This window comes from Sitophilus oryzae, unplaced genomic scaffold (genome assembly GCF_002938485.1).
Source record: "Sitophilus oryzae breed Bouriz unplaced genomic scaffold, Soryzae_2.0 scaffold_1743_pilon_pilon, whole genome shotgun sequence".
Lineage (NCBI taxonomy): Eukaryota > Metazoa > Arthropoda > Insecta > Coleoptera > Curculionidae > Sitophilus > Sitophilus oryzae.
The window spans coordinates 948,715-966,530 of NW_022146439.1; the positions used below are offsets into that span (position 1 = coordinate 948,715).

The window sequence follows — 17,816 nt, forward strand, 5'->3', positions numbered from 1 at the left end:
CGGCCTGGCATGAATGTATATGTGTAAAGAACACTTGACAATGTTTGGCCGTGTCTTCACCGACGCACGGCTCGGACCCGTTACGGTGTAGCGTGAAGCATCCTCAAAGCGGTGTCTTTGGGTAGTGTTGGGTGTTGGGTAAAAAAATCTGTCCAGCGAAAGAATTCATGATAGTAACAGTTGTTGTCTGTCACAAGTAAATTCTATTTTTAGTAGTTTTTTGGATCTCGACCGTATAAAAATTAGCCACCCTTTTTACTCCAAGTGTGATTATACTCCAATCCGCCGATATACTGGGTGCGTCTCAAAAGTGGCTCACCCCTATAACTTTTTTATTTTTTTCAGATAAAAAAACGAGATTTGGTATGATAGTGTTTATATGATGACACAAATTAGGATCGATTGACGTATTCAATTGTTTTCCAAACCAAACTTTTGATTTTTAAATAGCACCGTCGGTATTTTTTACTTTATTTGATAGAAAATGACACTCTGAATAGAATGACAATATCATATGTCAACTTTTGACATATGCGCTCAAAAACAAATTGTATTTTAAATTTCAATCTAGGGTGCCATGGGTGTGTTAAAAACACTAATTTTTAATCAAGGATCCTTGGAAAAATAGATTTGATCGTTTAATGTTTTTATTATTATCTTGTCCTGGCCGGTTAAAAGATGCCAAATCGTATTTTCAATCATATCGTCTCAATTTTTTCAAATGGAACAAGGGTGGCTCATTAGCATATTTGGAAAAAGTATTTTTTTACGAATAATTTGATATCACACACGTGGTATTTCGAGTCAAATTGTCGTTATGAACCGCATGTTACAATTTCGAATAAACCATAAGCGAAAATATCAAAAGTTGACATATGATATGTCATTCTATTCAGAGTGTCATTTTCTATCAAATACAGTAAAAAAATACCCAGGGTACCATTTCAAAATCAAAAGTTGTAGTAATTTCCGGTGAAACCGGAAGTGACCGAAAACAATTGAATATGTCAATCAATCCTAATTTATGTTATATACTGACATACCAAATCTCGGGGTGAGCCATTTTTGAAACGCACCCGGTATAGATATTTGATATATTGGTAATAGTCTTTTTAATCGTCGCAACTTTCGATTGCTTGTTTTAAAATCGTCCGTCTGTGAATATACCACTCAACAAAATTGAGAGAAATCCCTAAAATTAGTTTTTCAGAACGATGAAACAATAATCCAAAATAATAAGTTTATCATTTAATTACAATTACTTTATAGGTCAGTTAATATTTAATCAATTTATGTATAAAATAGCATGTATATATACATACTTTTACATTAAATTTCAGACGAAAGATAACATTTTCATTACAAACTGTCCGACATGTAAATCTAATAATTCCAAATTATTAACGTATTTTATTTATCAACTATGCATATGCCAACATTTAGTTGCATCGTATTTTAAAATGGGACCCTTTTCGAGAATAAATATCAATAAAATTTCGCTAGTAAACAATGTGTGAATAAATATAACTTAGATATGTATACACCAACATTTTAAGTAATTAATTTGTTAAATCGTCCTATTGCTGCCAAAAGTCACTAACTAACATTTTTCCGAACAACCAAATTCAATCACTAACTATGTTTTGAAGCGGAGAATCGATTGCAAAAGTCATTACCTACGATTTCTGTCTATTTATGTTTTATTTTATTACCGAATAGTTACTAACTATAACATCTTTATGCAATGCAATTCATTTTTAGACGCATTTTTCTCGGAAGTAATAAAAAGTAAGTTAGTGACTTTTGGCAGAAATGGGACGAAATAATAATTAGGTTCAGTTTGAGGTTTATTAAGAATTTATTACGCTGTACTGTTCGGGTCGCTCTCAAGGGTCGGGTAAAGCGGGTGTGTAGCCGAAGGAAATATATATTATATTTCAGAAATCTGTCTAAGGCTTAGCCCGATCCTGTCGTGTTAAGCCACACCCAAAATTCCATTTTGATTAAGGTTTGCAGAGCTTCAATATTTGCCATAAAATAGCGAGCAATTTGTTACAAAACCATATAAATTGTAATCACAAAACTTCAATTTATTTCCGTATTTAACAGAATTTTAAATTGTCTTTATTTTCGAGAAAATTTAAACCAAACAAGGAATATTTTGTTGATGTTTGACCAAATTTTTAAAAATAAAGAAGTTTTCTAAAATTATGCTACAATAGGGATGTAGTATAATCCTTTACCTTTAATTTCCTTTTTCATTTCTGTAAAAATACCTAGCCAGTTTTACATAAAACGTTAAATGCCGAACGCTTATTTTGCTACTTTTTCGGACTAGTGAAATTGACTCTTAAGCTCTGAAATTTATAAGAATCGTTTTATTTTTAACTGTATTTTCAACTAAAATAAGCGTTTTTTTAATAAATAACGCACAACATAAAAAATAATCGTCCTTACTCCACTATGATAAGCCTTTTCTTAAACAAAATGTGATTGGTGATAAGTATAAAAAATATGTCAATTATTTTTTGTTGCTAATTAACAAGACCTATAATTTATAATGACATTCCTGTTGTTATCAGAAGGCAACAACATAACAATGCAAAAAGCCATTAATTTAATTGTTTATTTCCCATTATTATATATTTTTTAGTATTCCAAGCTAGTAGGACTTAGTTGTTCTGAGATCGATGACAACACAGTGTTTGTTTAACATTCTTTAGTGCCTTCTGAATAAAGTAGTTTTTTAGTAAGGTATTATCTGTGGTGGTATTAAATTTTTCTTTGTCATTTGATTAAAAATTCATTCATGCATCAATAATTTGCAATTTTTCTTTAATTTTGAATGAACTTAAGTTCAGTCTCTTAAAGGGGAATGAAGTTTAATTAAAAATGGCGATATTTCAAAAATTTCCCGATATACTGGGTGATCTGAATTTTATTTGGGAAACTTCGCCAGCATATTCTGCTAATAAAAATATGTAAAAATGTTCGTATAAATGTATGTCCTAAAATGCTTAGTTTAGGAAATACAGGGTGTAGAAGTTTCATTTTTATTTCGATTTTTTCCAAATCATTTCAAAACTAGTGTAAATATTGGAATGAAAATTGGTGTTTGGGTGTTTTTGACATGAAAATTTTATTTCAACATCAATCTGATCCTACTTGTAGGGGGCGCCGCGCCACCTCCATATTTTTAACTGGTTTGAAGAGCAATAATTTTTCATCCGTACTTGTATGAGTACTACTAGTCATATTGACACTGAAATCAAATTTCTCATGTCAAAAAAAAACAATTTTCCAGACCAATTTTCATCCAAATATTTATTTTATTCTACACCCTGTATCTCCGAAACGAAGTATTTTAAGACATAAATTTATATGAATTTTTTGGCCTATTGTTATCAGGTAAATATCAAAATCCATTATTTAGACTGCACTTATAACAGAATAATATTCCCATGACAACAGTACAGTAAATACCAAATTAAAAAAATACAAAAAACAATACCTACAGTAAATAATAAAAAAGAACACTTAACAACGAGACTTAAGGCCGAAATTTCTCGAATACAATCCGGACGACCCTGTATATTATGACATAATGTTGGAATGCTGTAGATCGCCCTGTATATCAAATAAAATCTTTTTATGTTTCTATTTTAGTTAATTACAGAATATTTAATGATCTTTATTCCAGGTACTTAGCAACATTGTTCGCCAACCGCAACAGCCATCCCAATACGCACCTCCGTTGGTTCAACAAGTACAAGTTCCCCAACAGCCTCCTCCCGTCCCAGCCCACCAGTCTCAACCCCCCCAACCTCCCCAAATGGTCCAACAGCCGCCCGCACCTCCGCAACCTCCAGTTCCTCCTCATGGGATTCCCCAACATATGGGCCATCCACCCCATCAACAGTACGACGAAGACATGGGTTACAGAACGATGACCAGGGAAGACGTCGCCATGATCCAAGTAAGGATATGTTAATTGCAATCTTCTGTGAGTATCGCTATTTCAATCTTCTTCAGGCGTCTCTCTTCTCAGCGGATATTAGCGATAACTACAATGAGTGCTTCTCTTTCTACTGTTCTGACGTGTGTTTGCACATTCATTCATGTCCAATCCCGTATGTTTCTCATCCACCACGTCTTCTGCCTGGAACTCGCTTTGCCTCCATTTTACTTTTGATAAGATGTAACATATGGCATTTGCCGTTCCTGAGAATATGGCCAAAGTATGCGGGTTTCCTTTTGTATAAAATATTTAGAAGCTTGTTGGTTCATTCATGAGCTCCGTCCAAGATATCTTCAGCATCCGACGAAATAACCACATTTTAGATCTTCTTCATTGTAGTCACTTTCAGGGTCCAGGATTCCATTCTATATGAGAGCACAGAATAAGTATCCCTGATCATACGATATCGGGTGTTCAATGTTAGAAATTACAAAAGAATTGTTTCATTTTGAGGTATGTGCTACGGGCCTGCTCTATCCTAGCTTTAACCTCTACATCCTGATGCAAATCCTGAGTGATCCAACCTCCAAACAATTAACTAATTATAACAATTAATAAACTTATTTCGATTCTTAGAGAAATTAATTAATGAAAATAATTATAATAAATAATAATTAATTAACAGAATAATAGCTTTAATCAGTTAAACCTATTATTCTGCAGTACAAGTACCATGTGGGGGGGGGCTAGGGCTTTTGTTTTTTAAAAAATGAAGAACAATAATATTAAAAAATACACATATTTTTTTAATAAAACATTTACATGAATTTCTCTATCAATAAATTTGATAGACTTGATTATGGGTTTTTAGGATGGGTAGGTTATGGGTTTTTAGGATGTTAATTTCGTATTAATACCGAATATTTATCAGTTGTCCTACTCTAAACAAGAAAATACCGTATGATTGAAAAAAACGGCATCCAGTTAGCTTGGAAATTATCGATGATATTCCCCGTATATTTTTACAATTAAAATGACAGCGATCTTCATTTCATAGCCATGACTCATGCCTTTTTTTCTATCATATGGTACTTTTTATCTATACCAACATATTATTGTTTTAGGAACGAAGGATATCGGCCGCGTTGATGTCACCCCAACCGACCTCGCCTATGACGCCCCAAAACAACGTCCCGGCGCCGCCTGCCATGCCTATGGGCGCGCATAGCCCCGTATCACCACCCCAAGCTGCGCATAGCGGCCACACGCGAACGGTCAGCGCACCTCCCGCACCACCGCTCCCTCCCGGCCCACCGGCGCCGGCGCCGTCGTCATCGAGTACCGTCACAAACGTCGCGCCGCCTCCTCCCGCGCCGCCCCCGATGAACATATCCAGGAGTCAAAGTAGTGATGGTGGAGAGGTCAATTCGTTAGCGGCTCAGTTACAGAACGCCAGGCTTAAGAGGAACAACAAGGTAATTAAGAGCAAACAATATGATAATGAAATTTCACTTCTTTAGGGTTAATGATCTACCGGGTGGTGCATCGTCGTTGGAAATATGGCATGTATATTCAGCATACGCAGTCCCTTATAAAATCTATACACTATTATATACTAATTACACTATTTGATTTATCTCAACAAAAATGCTTTGTCGAGTTGGTTTTTGTTTTCGGCAATAAAGTCCCACATCAGTCAACAATTTCTCGTTGGTATGGAGAATTTAAACGTGGATTGATTGGTCTTAGCGTTGATACGAGAACAGATCTACCAACAACGGTAGGCACTCAGGAAAACGTCGATGCTGTACGTAAGCTGATCCAAGAAGATCCACATGTCACATATCCTGAAACTGAAGCGTCATTGGACATTTCAAAGACCTCAATTCAAAAAATTTTACATGAAGAATTATCTATAAAAAATTAATTTTTCGCTAGATAGCGCATTCACAGAAGAACAGAAAGCAATTCGAGTCAATTGGTGTCAAAAAAACTCTACACCGGTTTAACGCAGGGAACTCAAAAAATATGTACAGTATTGTCAGAGGTGACGAATACTGTATTTACTCTTCTGAAATCGAAAATAAACGTTAATCGGCTGTTTGAGAATTCCGATATAAACCAAAACCGACGAAAGATATTCCTGAAGTGTTTCCAAGAATGGTGGTATATTTGTCCTAAATGGGTATGTGTAGCAACAATTCTCCTCTGCAAAATCAAAGAACTGTTACTGATTGGTACATATCTGTTTGTTTGCTAATTGCTGAGTTTCGAAAACCCAACCCTCAACGTCGAATGATCCTCGACAAAGGCAATGCAAGTTCCCACACAGCTCGAAAAACAATTTTATTGAAGTTTTAAAGCAAGAAAACATCGAATTATTGGATCATCCTCCATACAGTCCTGACCTAAGACCTAACGAATTTTTTTTCCTTTTCCAAAAATTAAGATTAAATTACGTGGTCAAAGATTCCAGTCCCCACAAGATGCAGTCAGCGCCTTCAAAAACGCAATTTTGAAGGTACCAACAATCTAGTGGAATAACTGCTTTATTTTTTCAAAATTGGTTCCAATCGATGCGAAAATGTATTTCTCTTCGTGGAAAATACTTCGAAAAACAATAGTGTTTAAAAGTTATCTACTTTTTTTGGGACCTCTATATGGAAAATATAAAAAACAACCCTCCTATTTTTATTTTATACATTTTGTATGAACAATAAATACAGTTCAATGCACATCAAGTTCTTGAGTTGCGATACTTTCTTAATCTTAAAATTGGACATGGTCATATAATACTTTGATTAATTACTTAAGTTATAAAAATATTTAGAATCCTATAGGATGTAAATTCAAAATTAATTGGTGAGTTTTTGAGATAACCATTCTTAATATGACAGTAATGGTACATCTGTTATGTATTTCACGATTTATTTTGTTTGTATTTTTTATTCACCAAAATTATGTCAATTTTCATAAAATGTTGTTTTTTAAATTACAGAATACTGTACAACCTACAGAAAATAGTGGTTCTTCAACAAGCAGTGGCGGCAGTAGTAATTATGGTACTTTAGGCAGAGGAGGCGGAGGAAGTATGGCATCTATGATGGATGAAATGGCAAAAACTTTAGCAAGGAGAAGAGCAGCTGTAAGTAGAAGTATCTTTAAATAAAAACGTATTTGCAATATTATTACAGAACTCGTAGGAAGTAGAAATTGGTAGATAGATATAAAAAAGCTAACTGCAGTGATACCCACTCATGGTCAAAGAGAACAAGGTATGATCAATAGCGGCTCCAATTTCGTTAAGTTTGCGCATACCACCTGTGACGTCATACGCCATACAAAAAAATATCCATATTGTTCAATTGTCAATAATAAAAAACCTAAAATAGGGAAGAATTAGAACATAACCCCAAAAGTTATGTCAAATCATCGAGCTTGACATTTGAAAAATTATTTTCACATTTATTGTGTCATCTGTTTGACAATTTGAAATTGGCGCGCGGAGGTTTCCGACCAATGGTGCTGTTTATAACCTGTGACATAGTGACCATCACCACTCATGGTACAAAGAAGACAAGGTAACACCTGCGTAATATCATACCTTGTATTCTTTGTATCATGATACCCTCTGTACTAAGAGCTCCTTAAAGTTTGGTATTGCAAATTTTCACTCTAATCTTTTTTTTATAAAATGTGCGAACAGTATAAAGCAGATTTTAAGAATAATTTTTGTGGATAGGGTGATTTAAATATAATTTTCCACTAAAGTTGTAGTTTTACAAAACGAATTTTACCATAATGAATGCTGTATAGTTTTATTCACGGTAAATTTACTATAAAATGCCTTTTCTTTTTGCCTATAACTTTTTATATAATATAAATATAAAAATATAAATAGTTTTGGACTTTGGATAATAATAAGGCTATTTATTGAACATAGGTGGAGAAGAAAGTACCGGATAAGGAAGAGGAAGATAAAAAAGTGGCCATGTGGGAAAAGACCAACACGCTGCCGGGCAACACTTCCAAATTCAATTCGGAATCGCCTAAAAGTAGCAGGAAACGTTTCGGCTCCGCCTCCGAAGAAACGATCTTGAAAGTAAACGGCCTGTCAGAAGTGGCGCTCTCTATAGGACCTACGGAACTAGAAGCTCTTAAAGGCGAAATAGTTAAAGAAATGAAAAAGGAAATTTCTAAAATGAAACAGGATATTATAGATGGTGAGTACAAAATAAGATGTGCAGACACAGACATGGCCTTTCTAAATCAATGGTATGGGTTTTAGCATGTCAGATAATCATACATGCAGATATCCTCAAATTCAAACGTCTTGAAGAGACACAAAAGTGGGGTTACATTTACTTTTTGCGGTATTGCCAGATTTTCGAATAAAAGTTTAAAACTAAACAAGAAAGGTTTTCGAATAGTTTTGCAACAAGGGTTAAACAAGTAATATAGTACCATATGATGGAAAAAAACGGCGTCAAAGGCGGTTGGGGAGCGGCGATTGATTATAATTTTGGATAGGGTTAATCTCTAGACACGCCGTTTATTTTTAAATTAACACTAATTATAGAGAGATTATAAAAGGATAGAATGTTTCCAGACACACAAATCCATTTCCAAAAAAACATTTTTCTCGAATTTTAAACTAACACCATTTAAAAATCATTTTTACTCAATATAAAAATAAACAACAACCGTCTTAAGGCTAACTGGCAGTAAGTGCCATTAAGAAATAAAAGAGAGTAGCCAAGTAATGACGTCTAGGGCTTGACCTTGCCAAAATTATCATCGTCATGCTCTAGCTGTTATTGGCCCCATTTTTTTTTCGATCATATGGTGGTATAAATTAGATATTTTACACTCCGCTTAATTAAATTTTTATTTCTGCCCCGCTAATCCTTAATTTTACCGGGCAACGGCCCAGATACGTTGAAACACCGGTTACCGTTATGTTTTTCTCAATATACAGGGTGATTCAAACATATTTTCAAACGGGGCAAAGGCACAGCTAAAGCTGTCTTAACCGTCTCATGCATCCGAAATCCGATGGTACGACATCCGAAATTTGAAGTTATCCTGTGAAATAAAAAAAGCCTGTCACATATATCCGAAAGTTTGTTCCGAAATTTGACAGTTTTGACATTTAGACCTGTCATTCCTATCAACAGTATCAACATTAATTTTTGGTTATGGCAGAAACAATCCTTGGAGAAACACTTATAAAAATAACTTCCTCGGCAAATATCCCGAAATTGCCCACTTCCCACTAAACTTGTTTTTAAAAAGCAATGTTTTCAAAAAAAGTGAGGTTAAAAAAACACGATATCGTACAAGAGTTAAACAAAATTTAACTCTGAGTTAAACAAAATTTAACTCTGTCGGACGATTAGTTAAAAATATCGGATAAAAATTGGTGTCAAAATATTTCGACCCATAGGAGCACATCGGATCCAATCGTCGTGTCATCGGATTTCGGATGCATGAGACTCCAGCTTAAGTCTTGTTTCATTTAAGATTCGTATAAATAATCTAGATTTGGTGTTTTTTAAATATGTTGGTATGAGTAAAAACAGGAGATATTAACATTTTCAAAATATACGCATTACATTTTTTTATTGCTAAGACTTAGAACAAGCTCTAATTTAGTTTATTTTGTTTCAGCAATCAAATCAGAACTGAATAGAAGGTAATTAACTTACCGGAAACAAAATCATTTAATCTGCCGTTTTTTGTATAGTTTTTACACTTTGCGTCGAATAATGTATAAGTATTAAATCAAGTCATCAAAAGAAAAACATTGGTAGCATAACGATTCATCCATGTGTATGTTAACCTATCTCGTGTAAATTAATACCTAATTGTAAGGAATTTTTTTATATGACAAAAATTACGTTGTATGTAAAAGTGAGCTGAACACATGTCATTTCAAATGTTACACATGGTAATGCGATTTAAGATAAGTTAACAATAATATTTATTTAACTTAAGTTATTTTAGATAATTTTAGTATAATGTCTTTTAAGTGATTCCTATATTACGTGGTTACATAAAGCAGCAAAATTTAATTTTTTATCAAGGTTTTCAAACAAAATGTGGTATTTTCTTGGGAGTTCTTAGTTATCAATAGGTATTTATTGGTGACACTTTATATCAAATTATAAAAATAAAATCTCTAAAGATAAAAAAAGATACTTAAATCTCATAAATTGTCGTTACAAGGTAACTTGACGCCTTTTTGAACATACGGTACAAGAGAAAGTTCTAGGATTTTTATAATTTCTGTTCAAATTTGTCTTACAACAGGTTTTGAAAGATTGTGCTACCACCAAAATCCTATTCTCCATAAATGAAACTCTTCTGTTTTTCAATATTATTTTAAATAGTAAAGAAACTGCATGTAGAAATACTTATCTCCCATAGATCATACGTATATTTTAATTTCATAAATCTCTCTTCCATAATTGACAAACATGAAAATTACAATATTTATATTTATGTAACCGCGTTACGCTCTGTATATATTTTATTAGTTTGAAGGACTTCCATTTTATTTTTGCCTAATTTACCAAATAACCCTTATATTTAATGATATTTTAAAGAGAACTGACAGCAGTAGTATTTATTTTTGAGAGTTTAAATACGATTTTTGTAGGACCAGATCCAAAATGTACGACTTATTTGGTACTGCTTCTACATTAAGCAATATATTAGCTTGATTTTTTTTTGTTGACGAAAAAAAAGGAAGAATATAGAGGCGTATATATTACTCTTGATATTTCCTACCTTCCCAAATTAGATGCTTTTCTAGTTAGCAAAAGCATATGGTACATCGACTTGTTGCCTCACGCGTATATATGTATATTTTTCATTTATAGAAAGGCCTCACTTTATTCTCCAGGGTATACTTATATTTTTTTGTCAAACAAAATTATTTTTAAATTAAAATTAATATTATACATAGAGTGCCAAAAAGTTTTCAAAAAAGCGATTGTTTTATTGTTGAGTTTTTAATCAAAGTTTATGCATAATTTCTTCAGCATACCCAATAACAGAACAAATATTTTGGTATTTGTTATGTGATAACTGATGATGGCAAATTGCACAAATCCTTTTAAATCTTTGTAAAAAGTGGGGTTTAATGACAAAATATCGAAAAAGGATCTAACGGAACATGCCAGATTTTATAAATGTACAGGGGCTTTCAAAAAATATCAGTTATTTGTGTTTATCATTTTCGCTAGATTTTCAAAAAATCTATTTAAGACAAAGTAAATGGAACAAGAATAATGCTTAATACAAGTTTTTTTCTTGCAGATGTGTAAAATCAACGTTTGTCAGATCGAAGGTTCCAGCAAAGTCGACCTGATGATGGGAATAAATCCCCGAAACCGGTCGTCGGATGGCTGTTTCCTTCGGTCTGATGAACTTAATGCAGATATTAGCACACTTGTAGGGATTAAGGCCTTTTTAGTTTTCTGTGTACTATTTTTATTTTATATAGAACTCTACTTTGTGCTTTTAGCTCCATTTATGGTTTCATATATATGAAGCAAGCTTGTTACTTTAAATGTTTTTTTTTAATTTCAGTTTTCTAAGCTTTTTAATTTCAGTTTTCAAAAATTGATAGTTTGGAAATTAACATTTTTAGTTTTTTATAATATATTGTGGACAGTAAAACAAAATTACTGTCTTTATTAATTATTTTTAATATGCTTTGTCTTATGTCAATCATAGGAAAAAGTACAATTTTTGAAAAATAATCGAAAAACCGATATTTTTAGAATGTTCCTGTATGTTTAAGATACTTGGTCCATATACAAAAGAATGAAATTCTAAACAACTTTTCTGTTTAACATTTTTCGTTATTTTGCCACCTAACCCTATTTTTTGCACATATTTAGAAGATATTTTTTTTTATTGTTTCAAAATAATTCAATAATAAAAAAATTACCATTTATTGCGAACTTCTTTGCACACCCTTTAGTGATGAATTACAATGAGATTACGGATTTTTAATTTATATAGTTTAATAAAATAATGATAATTATATTATTAATAAATTATAGTGTAGAATTGGGATTCATTTAGCAATCTGATGGCGTTTCGGATTATTAGATTTCATACTCTATAATTCAAAACTAACAATTTTGGATATCAATAATATAATTTTCGTTGGATCTTTCTGTATTACAGCAAAAAAAGACCTACCTAACCAACTACAATAGAATAAACAGTTTTCTTCGAATCTAGCTGCATGCAGCTCTATGTTGCGTTTCAGTCGTTTTCTGATATGTTAAGAGTATTGTCCGTTAACAAGTATTTTATGGTCTGGTTCATATACGTAACTTAAATTTTTTAGGGAGGCTATCATGACCCCCTTTAATACAATCTTTGTAAATTCATCCACATGATGCACTATACATTGACATTTTTTGTATCATTCGATAGTGGTTATCTATAATCTATGTATATTCTGTAATTTCATTGTAATTTATTATAGATGTTATTTAATAGTCCCATCTATGGTTTGTATTATTATAGATTATTTGTTAATAATATATTCTATATACAAAGCTCAACTTCTAGGTTGTGACCAGAAAATATAAAATCAAAATTTTATATTTAGCAGGAAACATTATGAAAAATAAAAATATGAAATATTGTGGGAAAATGTTTCTTCAATTATTTCATATCAAAATTTGAGTTAGTGAGGCTAGTTTTCTAATTTTGTTTCTATCGCGTATGATGGATATTGTATAAATGACTTTGAGTGATGACAGTTAATATATTCTATAATTTTATTATTATATAACTTTGTGATATCTATCTTGCATTTAACTATTCACTTATGATTTTAAACGTTAAGTGGTTTCTGTTCTATACGTAACTTTTTCCGGTTTTTTCATATTTTTTACCAATATTTTTTCTGGGATAAAAGTAAACAAGACAATTACTTTTTCTACATTTTATGATCTCAAATACAGTCAAAATTAGCACAAGTTTAGTTTGTTATTAATATTTGATCTAAAGTGTATCCGTATTACTTTATGTTGTAAATTTTACAGTGTATTTCAAATAAAATATTTAAAAAAAGATGTGTTCTTCAATAACAAAAATTTATTTAAATTAAAATAAGGTAAATGTCTCATACCCATGTAATGTCTGTCTGAGTTAAGGAAGGTTTCGTCAGACTAAGTCATCAGACGACATGAGAAAATATCAGACAGCTGCCAATGTCACGTATCCATTGGACAGATTTATCTTTGAAATCAACTATTGGGTACGTTCAGAGATGGTCAGTAGCTGAGAAGGCGACTTCCCCGAACAGTGTTTTCTGACACACAACAGTCAGCCGCTGAGCAAAATTCTCAGCCATTTAATCTGGGCAAAGTCAGCAGTGTTTATTACCCTGATCTGTAGTCAACTGTATGTAGAATAACCTCATTTGCGCGGAAAGGATAGCGTTTAAAGCTTTTCCTAAAAATATTTCTACTACTATAACCTTATTGTTTGTTTCTCAGTACTTTTATAATTTTCCATTAAAACTATAATCAGCCATTGTAATATTTTTTTTAAATAATATTTAGCACCAAGTTGCTGTTTCTTTTCCGTTTAGGAACTACCGCAGATGTCATGAAGCAAAGGCGGCGAAAATATTCGCTGGAAGTTAACTGTTGTGTTCCCTGAACACGCCCAATTTTATTGAACACTATTACTCTAAAAGGAAGGATATTAAAACAATTCAACACATTTTAAAATTATATTGTATAAGATAGTCATCAAAATTGAATGTAAAAAATATGTATCAGTATAAATTATAAACCATGAAGGTTAATTATATCACAGATCTGTTTTTAATACTAATAGACTGCTCAAATTGCAAACATTCGTCAACAAATATTCTAAAACAAAAATGACTATATACATTGATTGTTTATAAAATTAAATTTTATCTTACTTGACATGGTTTAATAGGTGAGGTACTAAATATATGAACAAATGACCATAGCCATGCTCTTCGTATAAGTAGTAAGTAACATTTCCTTGAAACGTTGAATTCCTATTATTCAAAGCTGTATAATATAACTAGTAAAATTAACAATATTAATAATATAAAGAAAAAAACAGATTTAACGGTGATTTCTTACTTCTGTAGCAATACTGTAGGGAATAATATCGTCATCTTTAGCGTGAAGTATCATTATAGGACTATCAACATCTGAGATGTAGAGTTTAGAATTAAAATCCATGCCATTATCTCGTATTGGTTTCAAAATTGTTGCATCAAACCAAGGAAGAAAAGAGTAAAACTAAATAACGGTTAGTGGTAGTGGTTATAAATTCGCATTATATAAAGTTTTGAAATTTTGCATATTTTAGTATATACAGGCATGCCAACAAATGAGAACATTTCTTATTGAGTTTTTGAAAAACAGTTTAAGCAGAGAAAAACAATCGTTGAGAAGCGACAAAACGAATCCCGCCTAAAAATTTAGAGTGGGAGGTAAACATGCTAACTGTCATCTCAACGTGTTTTCAGAATACGGCCAGCGTTGCCATTGTTAATGATAAAGTCCTGAAATCTTACTATTTTTTTATTTGTGTATATAATCTTTTTTTGAATTAATCTATATTTAAGATAAGAAAACTTTAGAAAATTAAATATTTTATCACATATATAATTCAATAGCGGCGCTAATTTGAGTTGTGTTATCTTTAAATGTAATATGTTTTTTTATGAAAAATATGATTTTTTAATATATAGGGTGAGTCTTAAATAAGTGAAAATATTTTCAGGGCTGGTTGACCTCGATAAATGAAGCATATTTTGTCTTTGCCGTTTTTCAAACAAGTCCAGAATAACCGAGATACTTTTAAAATAAAAAAAAAACTTTTTTGCTTACATTTTTAGAACCGCTGAATCTTTTCTGGGTTTTCTTTCTTGTAAATTTAATCTACCACCTATCTCATATTATAAAGATAATATTATGTGTTTTAATAATCTGCTGATGCACTGCAGAAGTAAAGTGTGTTGATGTATTGTGGTGAATTAGTGTTTTATTTTGCTGTTCATTGTTGTTGTAACACCCCAGTTCCAACCCTCAGCTGATAAATATTAGAATTTTTCTTAAAATTGTTTTACTTAAAAACACACTTTCAAATATTAATTTCGAAGCAAACAATATTATCAGATACGATTTGAAAATGTCTCTCTAAAAGGAATAGGTTAGAAATCCCGGTCACAAATCGCAGAAACCCGTTAAATCTTAAAAGATAGTTACTATTCAATATGATTCCTAAATATTTCTAATATACTTTTTACTGAACACATGTTTTTTCAGTGTACAGCTTTTCTTATTTCTTTTCCCTTCATTGAATTTCTGTCAGTGTAGCTATAAACATAAACTCGTGCATAAACTACTATAAACATGCTATCTGTCACGTATGCCAATTTGTAGGTCACAAAACTTGGTCCCCCCTACTTCAATAGTGCCGACGGTTTTTGTCGCTTCTCTACGATTGTTCTCTGGTTTAAGCAGACTTTCTTTGGCATACCCAATACAAAAATCATCGGAATTCGGGCCTTATGTGAACTAGGGGGCTGAAACTTGGAATGTAGATGGAAGTTAAGGATGGAGTTCCATCATGGAACTCAAAAATCCCCATCTTTTCATGATATTTTGACGACGTTTCGTGCACTACAAAACCCCATCATCAATGAAGCAAATCAAAAAATCGTCCGATTTAAATGAAATTTGGTATGTCGATAGATTGGATCAAGACCAACTTGACCCTGTACGTATGTGTTACAGTTAGTTTTGACGTAAGAAACGTCAAAAGTTGATGTCGTCCCATTTGAAGAAAAATGTGGGTCGATTTCAGCATAATTGGGGACGGGCTACAGGATGACGCCCTCGACGTTTCGAATGCCTCTAAATGGACGAAATCATGAGGATTTTTCTTAATTATGGGTCGATTGGAACCAAACTCGGTACGTGGATAGAGGAACCCGAATGGATTCCTCAGACGGACAGACGAAAATATGAAGAAATTTCACTTAAAGTATGGACACATATTGCCCACACAATTTTTTATTGTTATTGGATACGCTGAATGAATTCTTTATTTATTAATTAGGGTATATATATTATATCACCTTTTTCTCAATAATTCAATAATAATAAAAATTCAATTTGTTTTGAAATTGTTGGCTCACCCTGTAATGAATTCTCCTAGTTCATTTTATTGTGGACAGAATAAACTTTATATTATATCATTATAATTTAAGTTAATGTAAACTGATATAAAGAAGAAAACTTGCCTACTAAATACAACTATTACCTGCACTATATAATTAGATTTCATTACATCAGTTACTGAGGTAAAAGGAGTTTCTAGGACAACTCCGGTAGATGTTAAGTTTTCCTTTTTTAAACGTGAAGCTAGCAAAGTAGCTACTCCACTACCTAAAGAATGACCCCAAATAAACATTTTTGATTTGCTTCTCTTCCTCAACCATTTATAAATGTAAGCAATATCGCTCACTATATTATTTTCCGTTAACTCTCCTAATGTTGAATCTGCATAACCTACAGAAGAATTTGTTTAAATAATTGTTGGAAAGTATAATTTGAAATCAAACCTCTATAATCAATAGCAAATATATGGAAAATCTCTCGCAAAATTTTATATAATTCTATAGATTTGGTACGATCAGATCCATTTCCATGCAGATATATCAAAATATGAGTTTTTCCATTAGCTATGATACCATCATAATTATATTCATCATTGTTAACAATATCACTAACCATTTCCTTAGGCAACACTTGCCATATTCCTAATGTTATATTTTCAGAGGTAGGATAGGGTACAGTAATATACATGTTTCTAACACCATTAATACCATAGTTTTCAGGGTTTGTATAGTTTTTAGGTTCTATAACAACTAAAATTTTAAAACTTGATTTGAAATAGATTATGTATATATTATTTCAAATGAAATTTATATTAACAATGAAAAGCATGATAATTCTTTTTTATGCCTTCTACAGTTAAAACAAATAAAGACAACACTTACAAGTAGGGAAAATAAAGCTTTGTTGAAAACCTAAGCTAAATTTGAAGATAACTGGGACTATTACAAAATTTAAAAGAGCTACTAAAAGCAATACAACTGTTCTAAAAACAAAATATATTATTGGACTTCAAGATGAATGATATGTAATTTTTACCAACAAATTTACTTACGTGTAAATACAGCATACCAAACACATTTTCTTCATTTTCAGTATAAATTTCGTGTAGTAAGTTATTTTCTTGTACTTTTTTCATCCAAACTACTAAAAATGGTGAAACTGAAGGGAATCACAGGCAGCTTTCTATATATGGATAATAATAGAAGACGTTCGAAATATCTAAACTTGATATTGGTTGATAGCTCTATTAATAGTAGAACTGTACGAATTAAATATTTTGCAATTTTTTTGGTGATATTTTCCCGTTTGTGAAGTAAATAATTTACAGCTGATTTACAGTAACTTTCTAACCTAACCTTTAAATAAGTGTGTATTACTGGTTGCCGGTTGCCGCTAAGGATAAAATAGTAGTATTCTTTGGTTTGGTTTGGTTTTTATTCCCTATACCACGTAAAGGGAATATATCAGTTTAAGTGAAAATTTTCAGTTCGTTCAGAACGAAAGAATACTACTAATGATGTAAATTAAATGAAAAAAAAACAGTGCACCAGAAAAAATCGCAAATTCTCCAATATTATATATAGAATAATGCTTAGCTATGTCCTTGTTATTTTCCCATAAATGGATATTAAAAAGTACCACATACCTAG

General features: G+C 31.9%; 2 protein-coding genes across 9 annotated transcripts in view; one reads left to right on the forward strand and one right to left on the reverse strand.

The window, feature by feature from the left end:
• The window catches only part of LOC115881828 (protein enabled), a 69,829-nt gene extending 56,781 nt beyond the window's left edge, over positions 1-13,048 (forward strand). For 5 of the 6 annotated variants that reach the window (XM_030899511.1, XM_030899513.1, XM_030899514.1 and 2 more), the window contains 5 exons: positions 3,701-3,976; positions 5,083-5,433; positions 6,957-7,103; positions 7,902-8,181; positions 9,629-13,048. In XM_030899511.1, coding sequence (XP_030755371.1) covers positions 3,701-3,976; positions 5,083-5,433; positions 6,957-7,103; positions 7,902-8,181; positions 9,629-9,657 — 1,083 coding nt within the window. In that variant the 3' untranslated portion in view covers positions 9,658-13,048. The remainder of the gene's footprint in view (positions 1-3,700; positions 3,977-5,082; positions 5,434-6,956; positions 7,104-7,901; positions 8,182-9,628) is intronic. The other variant, XM_030899515.1, reaches the window with a different exon arrangement.
• Positions 13,049-13,713: 665 nt separating this feature from the next.
• On the reverse strand, positions 13,714-17,558 carry LOC115881841 (lysophosphatidylserine lipase ABHD12-like). 3 transcript variants are annotated; one of them, XM_030899532.1, is made up of 7 exons: positions 17,219-17,558; positions 17,049-17,149; positions 16,611-16,916; positions 16,310-16,557; positions 14,116-14,277; positions 13,926-14,053; positions 13,714-13,869 (listed from the first exon to the last, which is right to left on the reverse strand). In XM_030899532.1, exons 1-7 carry the CDS (start codon positions 17,251-17,253, stop codon positions 13,803-13,805), a joined length of 1,047 nt encoding a protein of 348 aa, XP_030755392.1. In that variant the 5' UTR covers positions 17,254-17,558; the 3' UTR covers positions 13,714-13,802. The 3 variants fall into 3 exon arrangements, with proteins under 3 accessions (XP_030755392.1, XP_030755393.1, XP_030755394.1); XM_030899533.1 differs by having other exon boundaries at positions 17,049-17,144; positions 17,219-17,556; XM_030899534.1 differs by lacking the exon at positions 17,049-17,149 and having other exon boundaries at positions 17,219-17,557.
• Positions 17,559-17,816: the final 258 nt, after the last annotated feature.

Excerpts from the sequence above, each read along its gene's own strand:
- LOC115881841 (XM_030899532.1), bottom strand. The coding sequence starts at position 17,253 with ATGAAGAAAATGTGTTTGGTATGCTGTATTTACAC. Across the intron at positions 16,917-17,048 it reads AAGCTTTATTTTCCCTACTT|TTGTTATAGAACCTAAAAAC; the intron begins GTAAGTGTTGTC and ends TTAAAATTTTAG. Across the intron at positions 13,870-13,925 it reads CACCTATTAAACCATGTCAA|AATATTTGTTGACGAATGTT; the intron begins GTAAGATAAAAT and ends TTTTTGTTTTAG.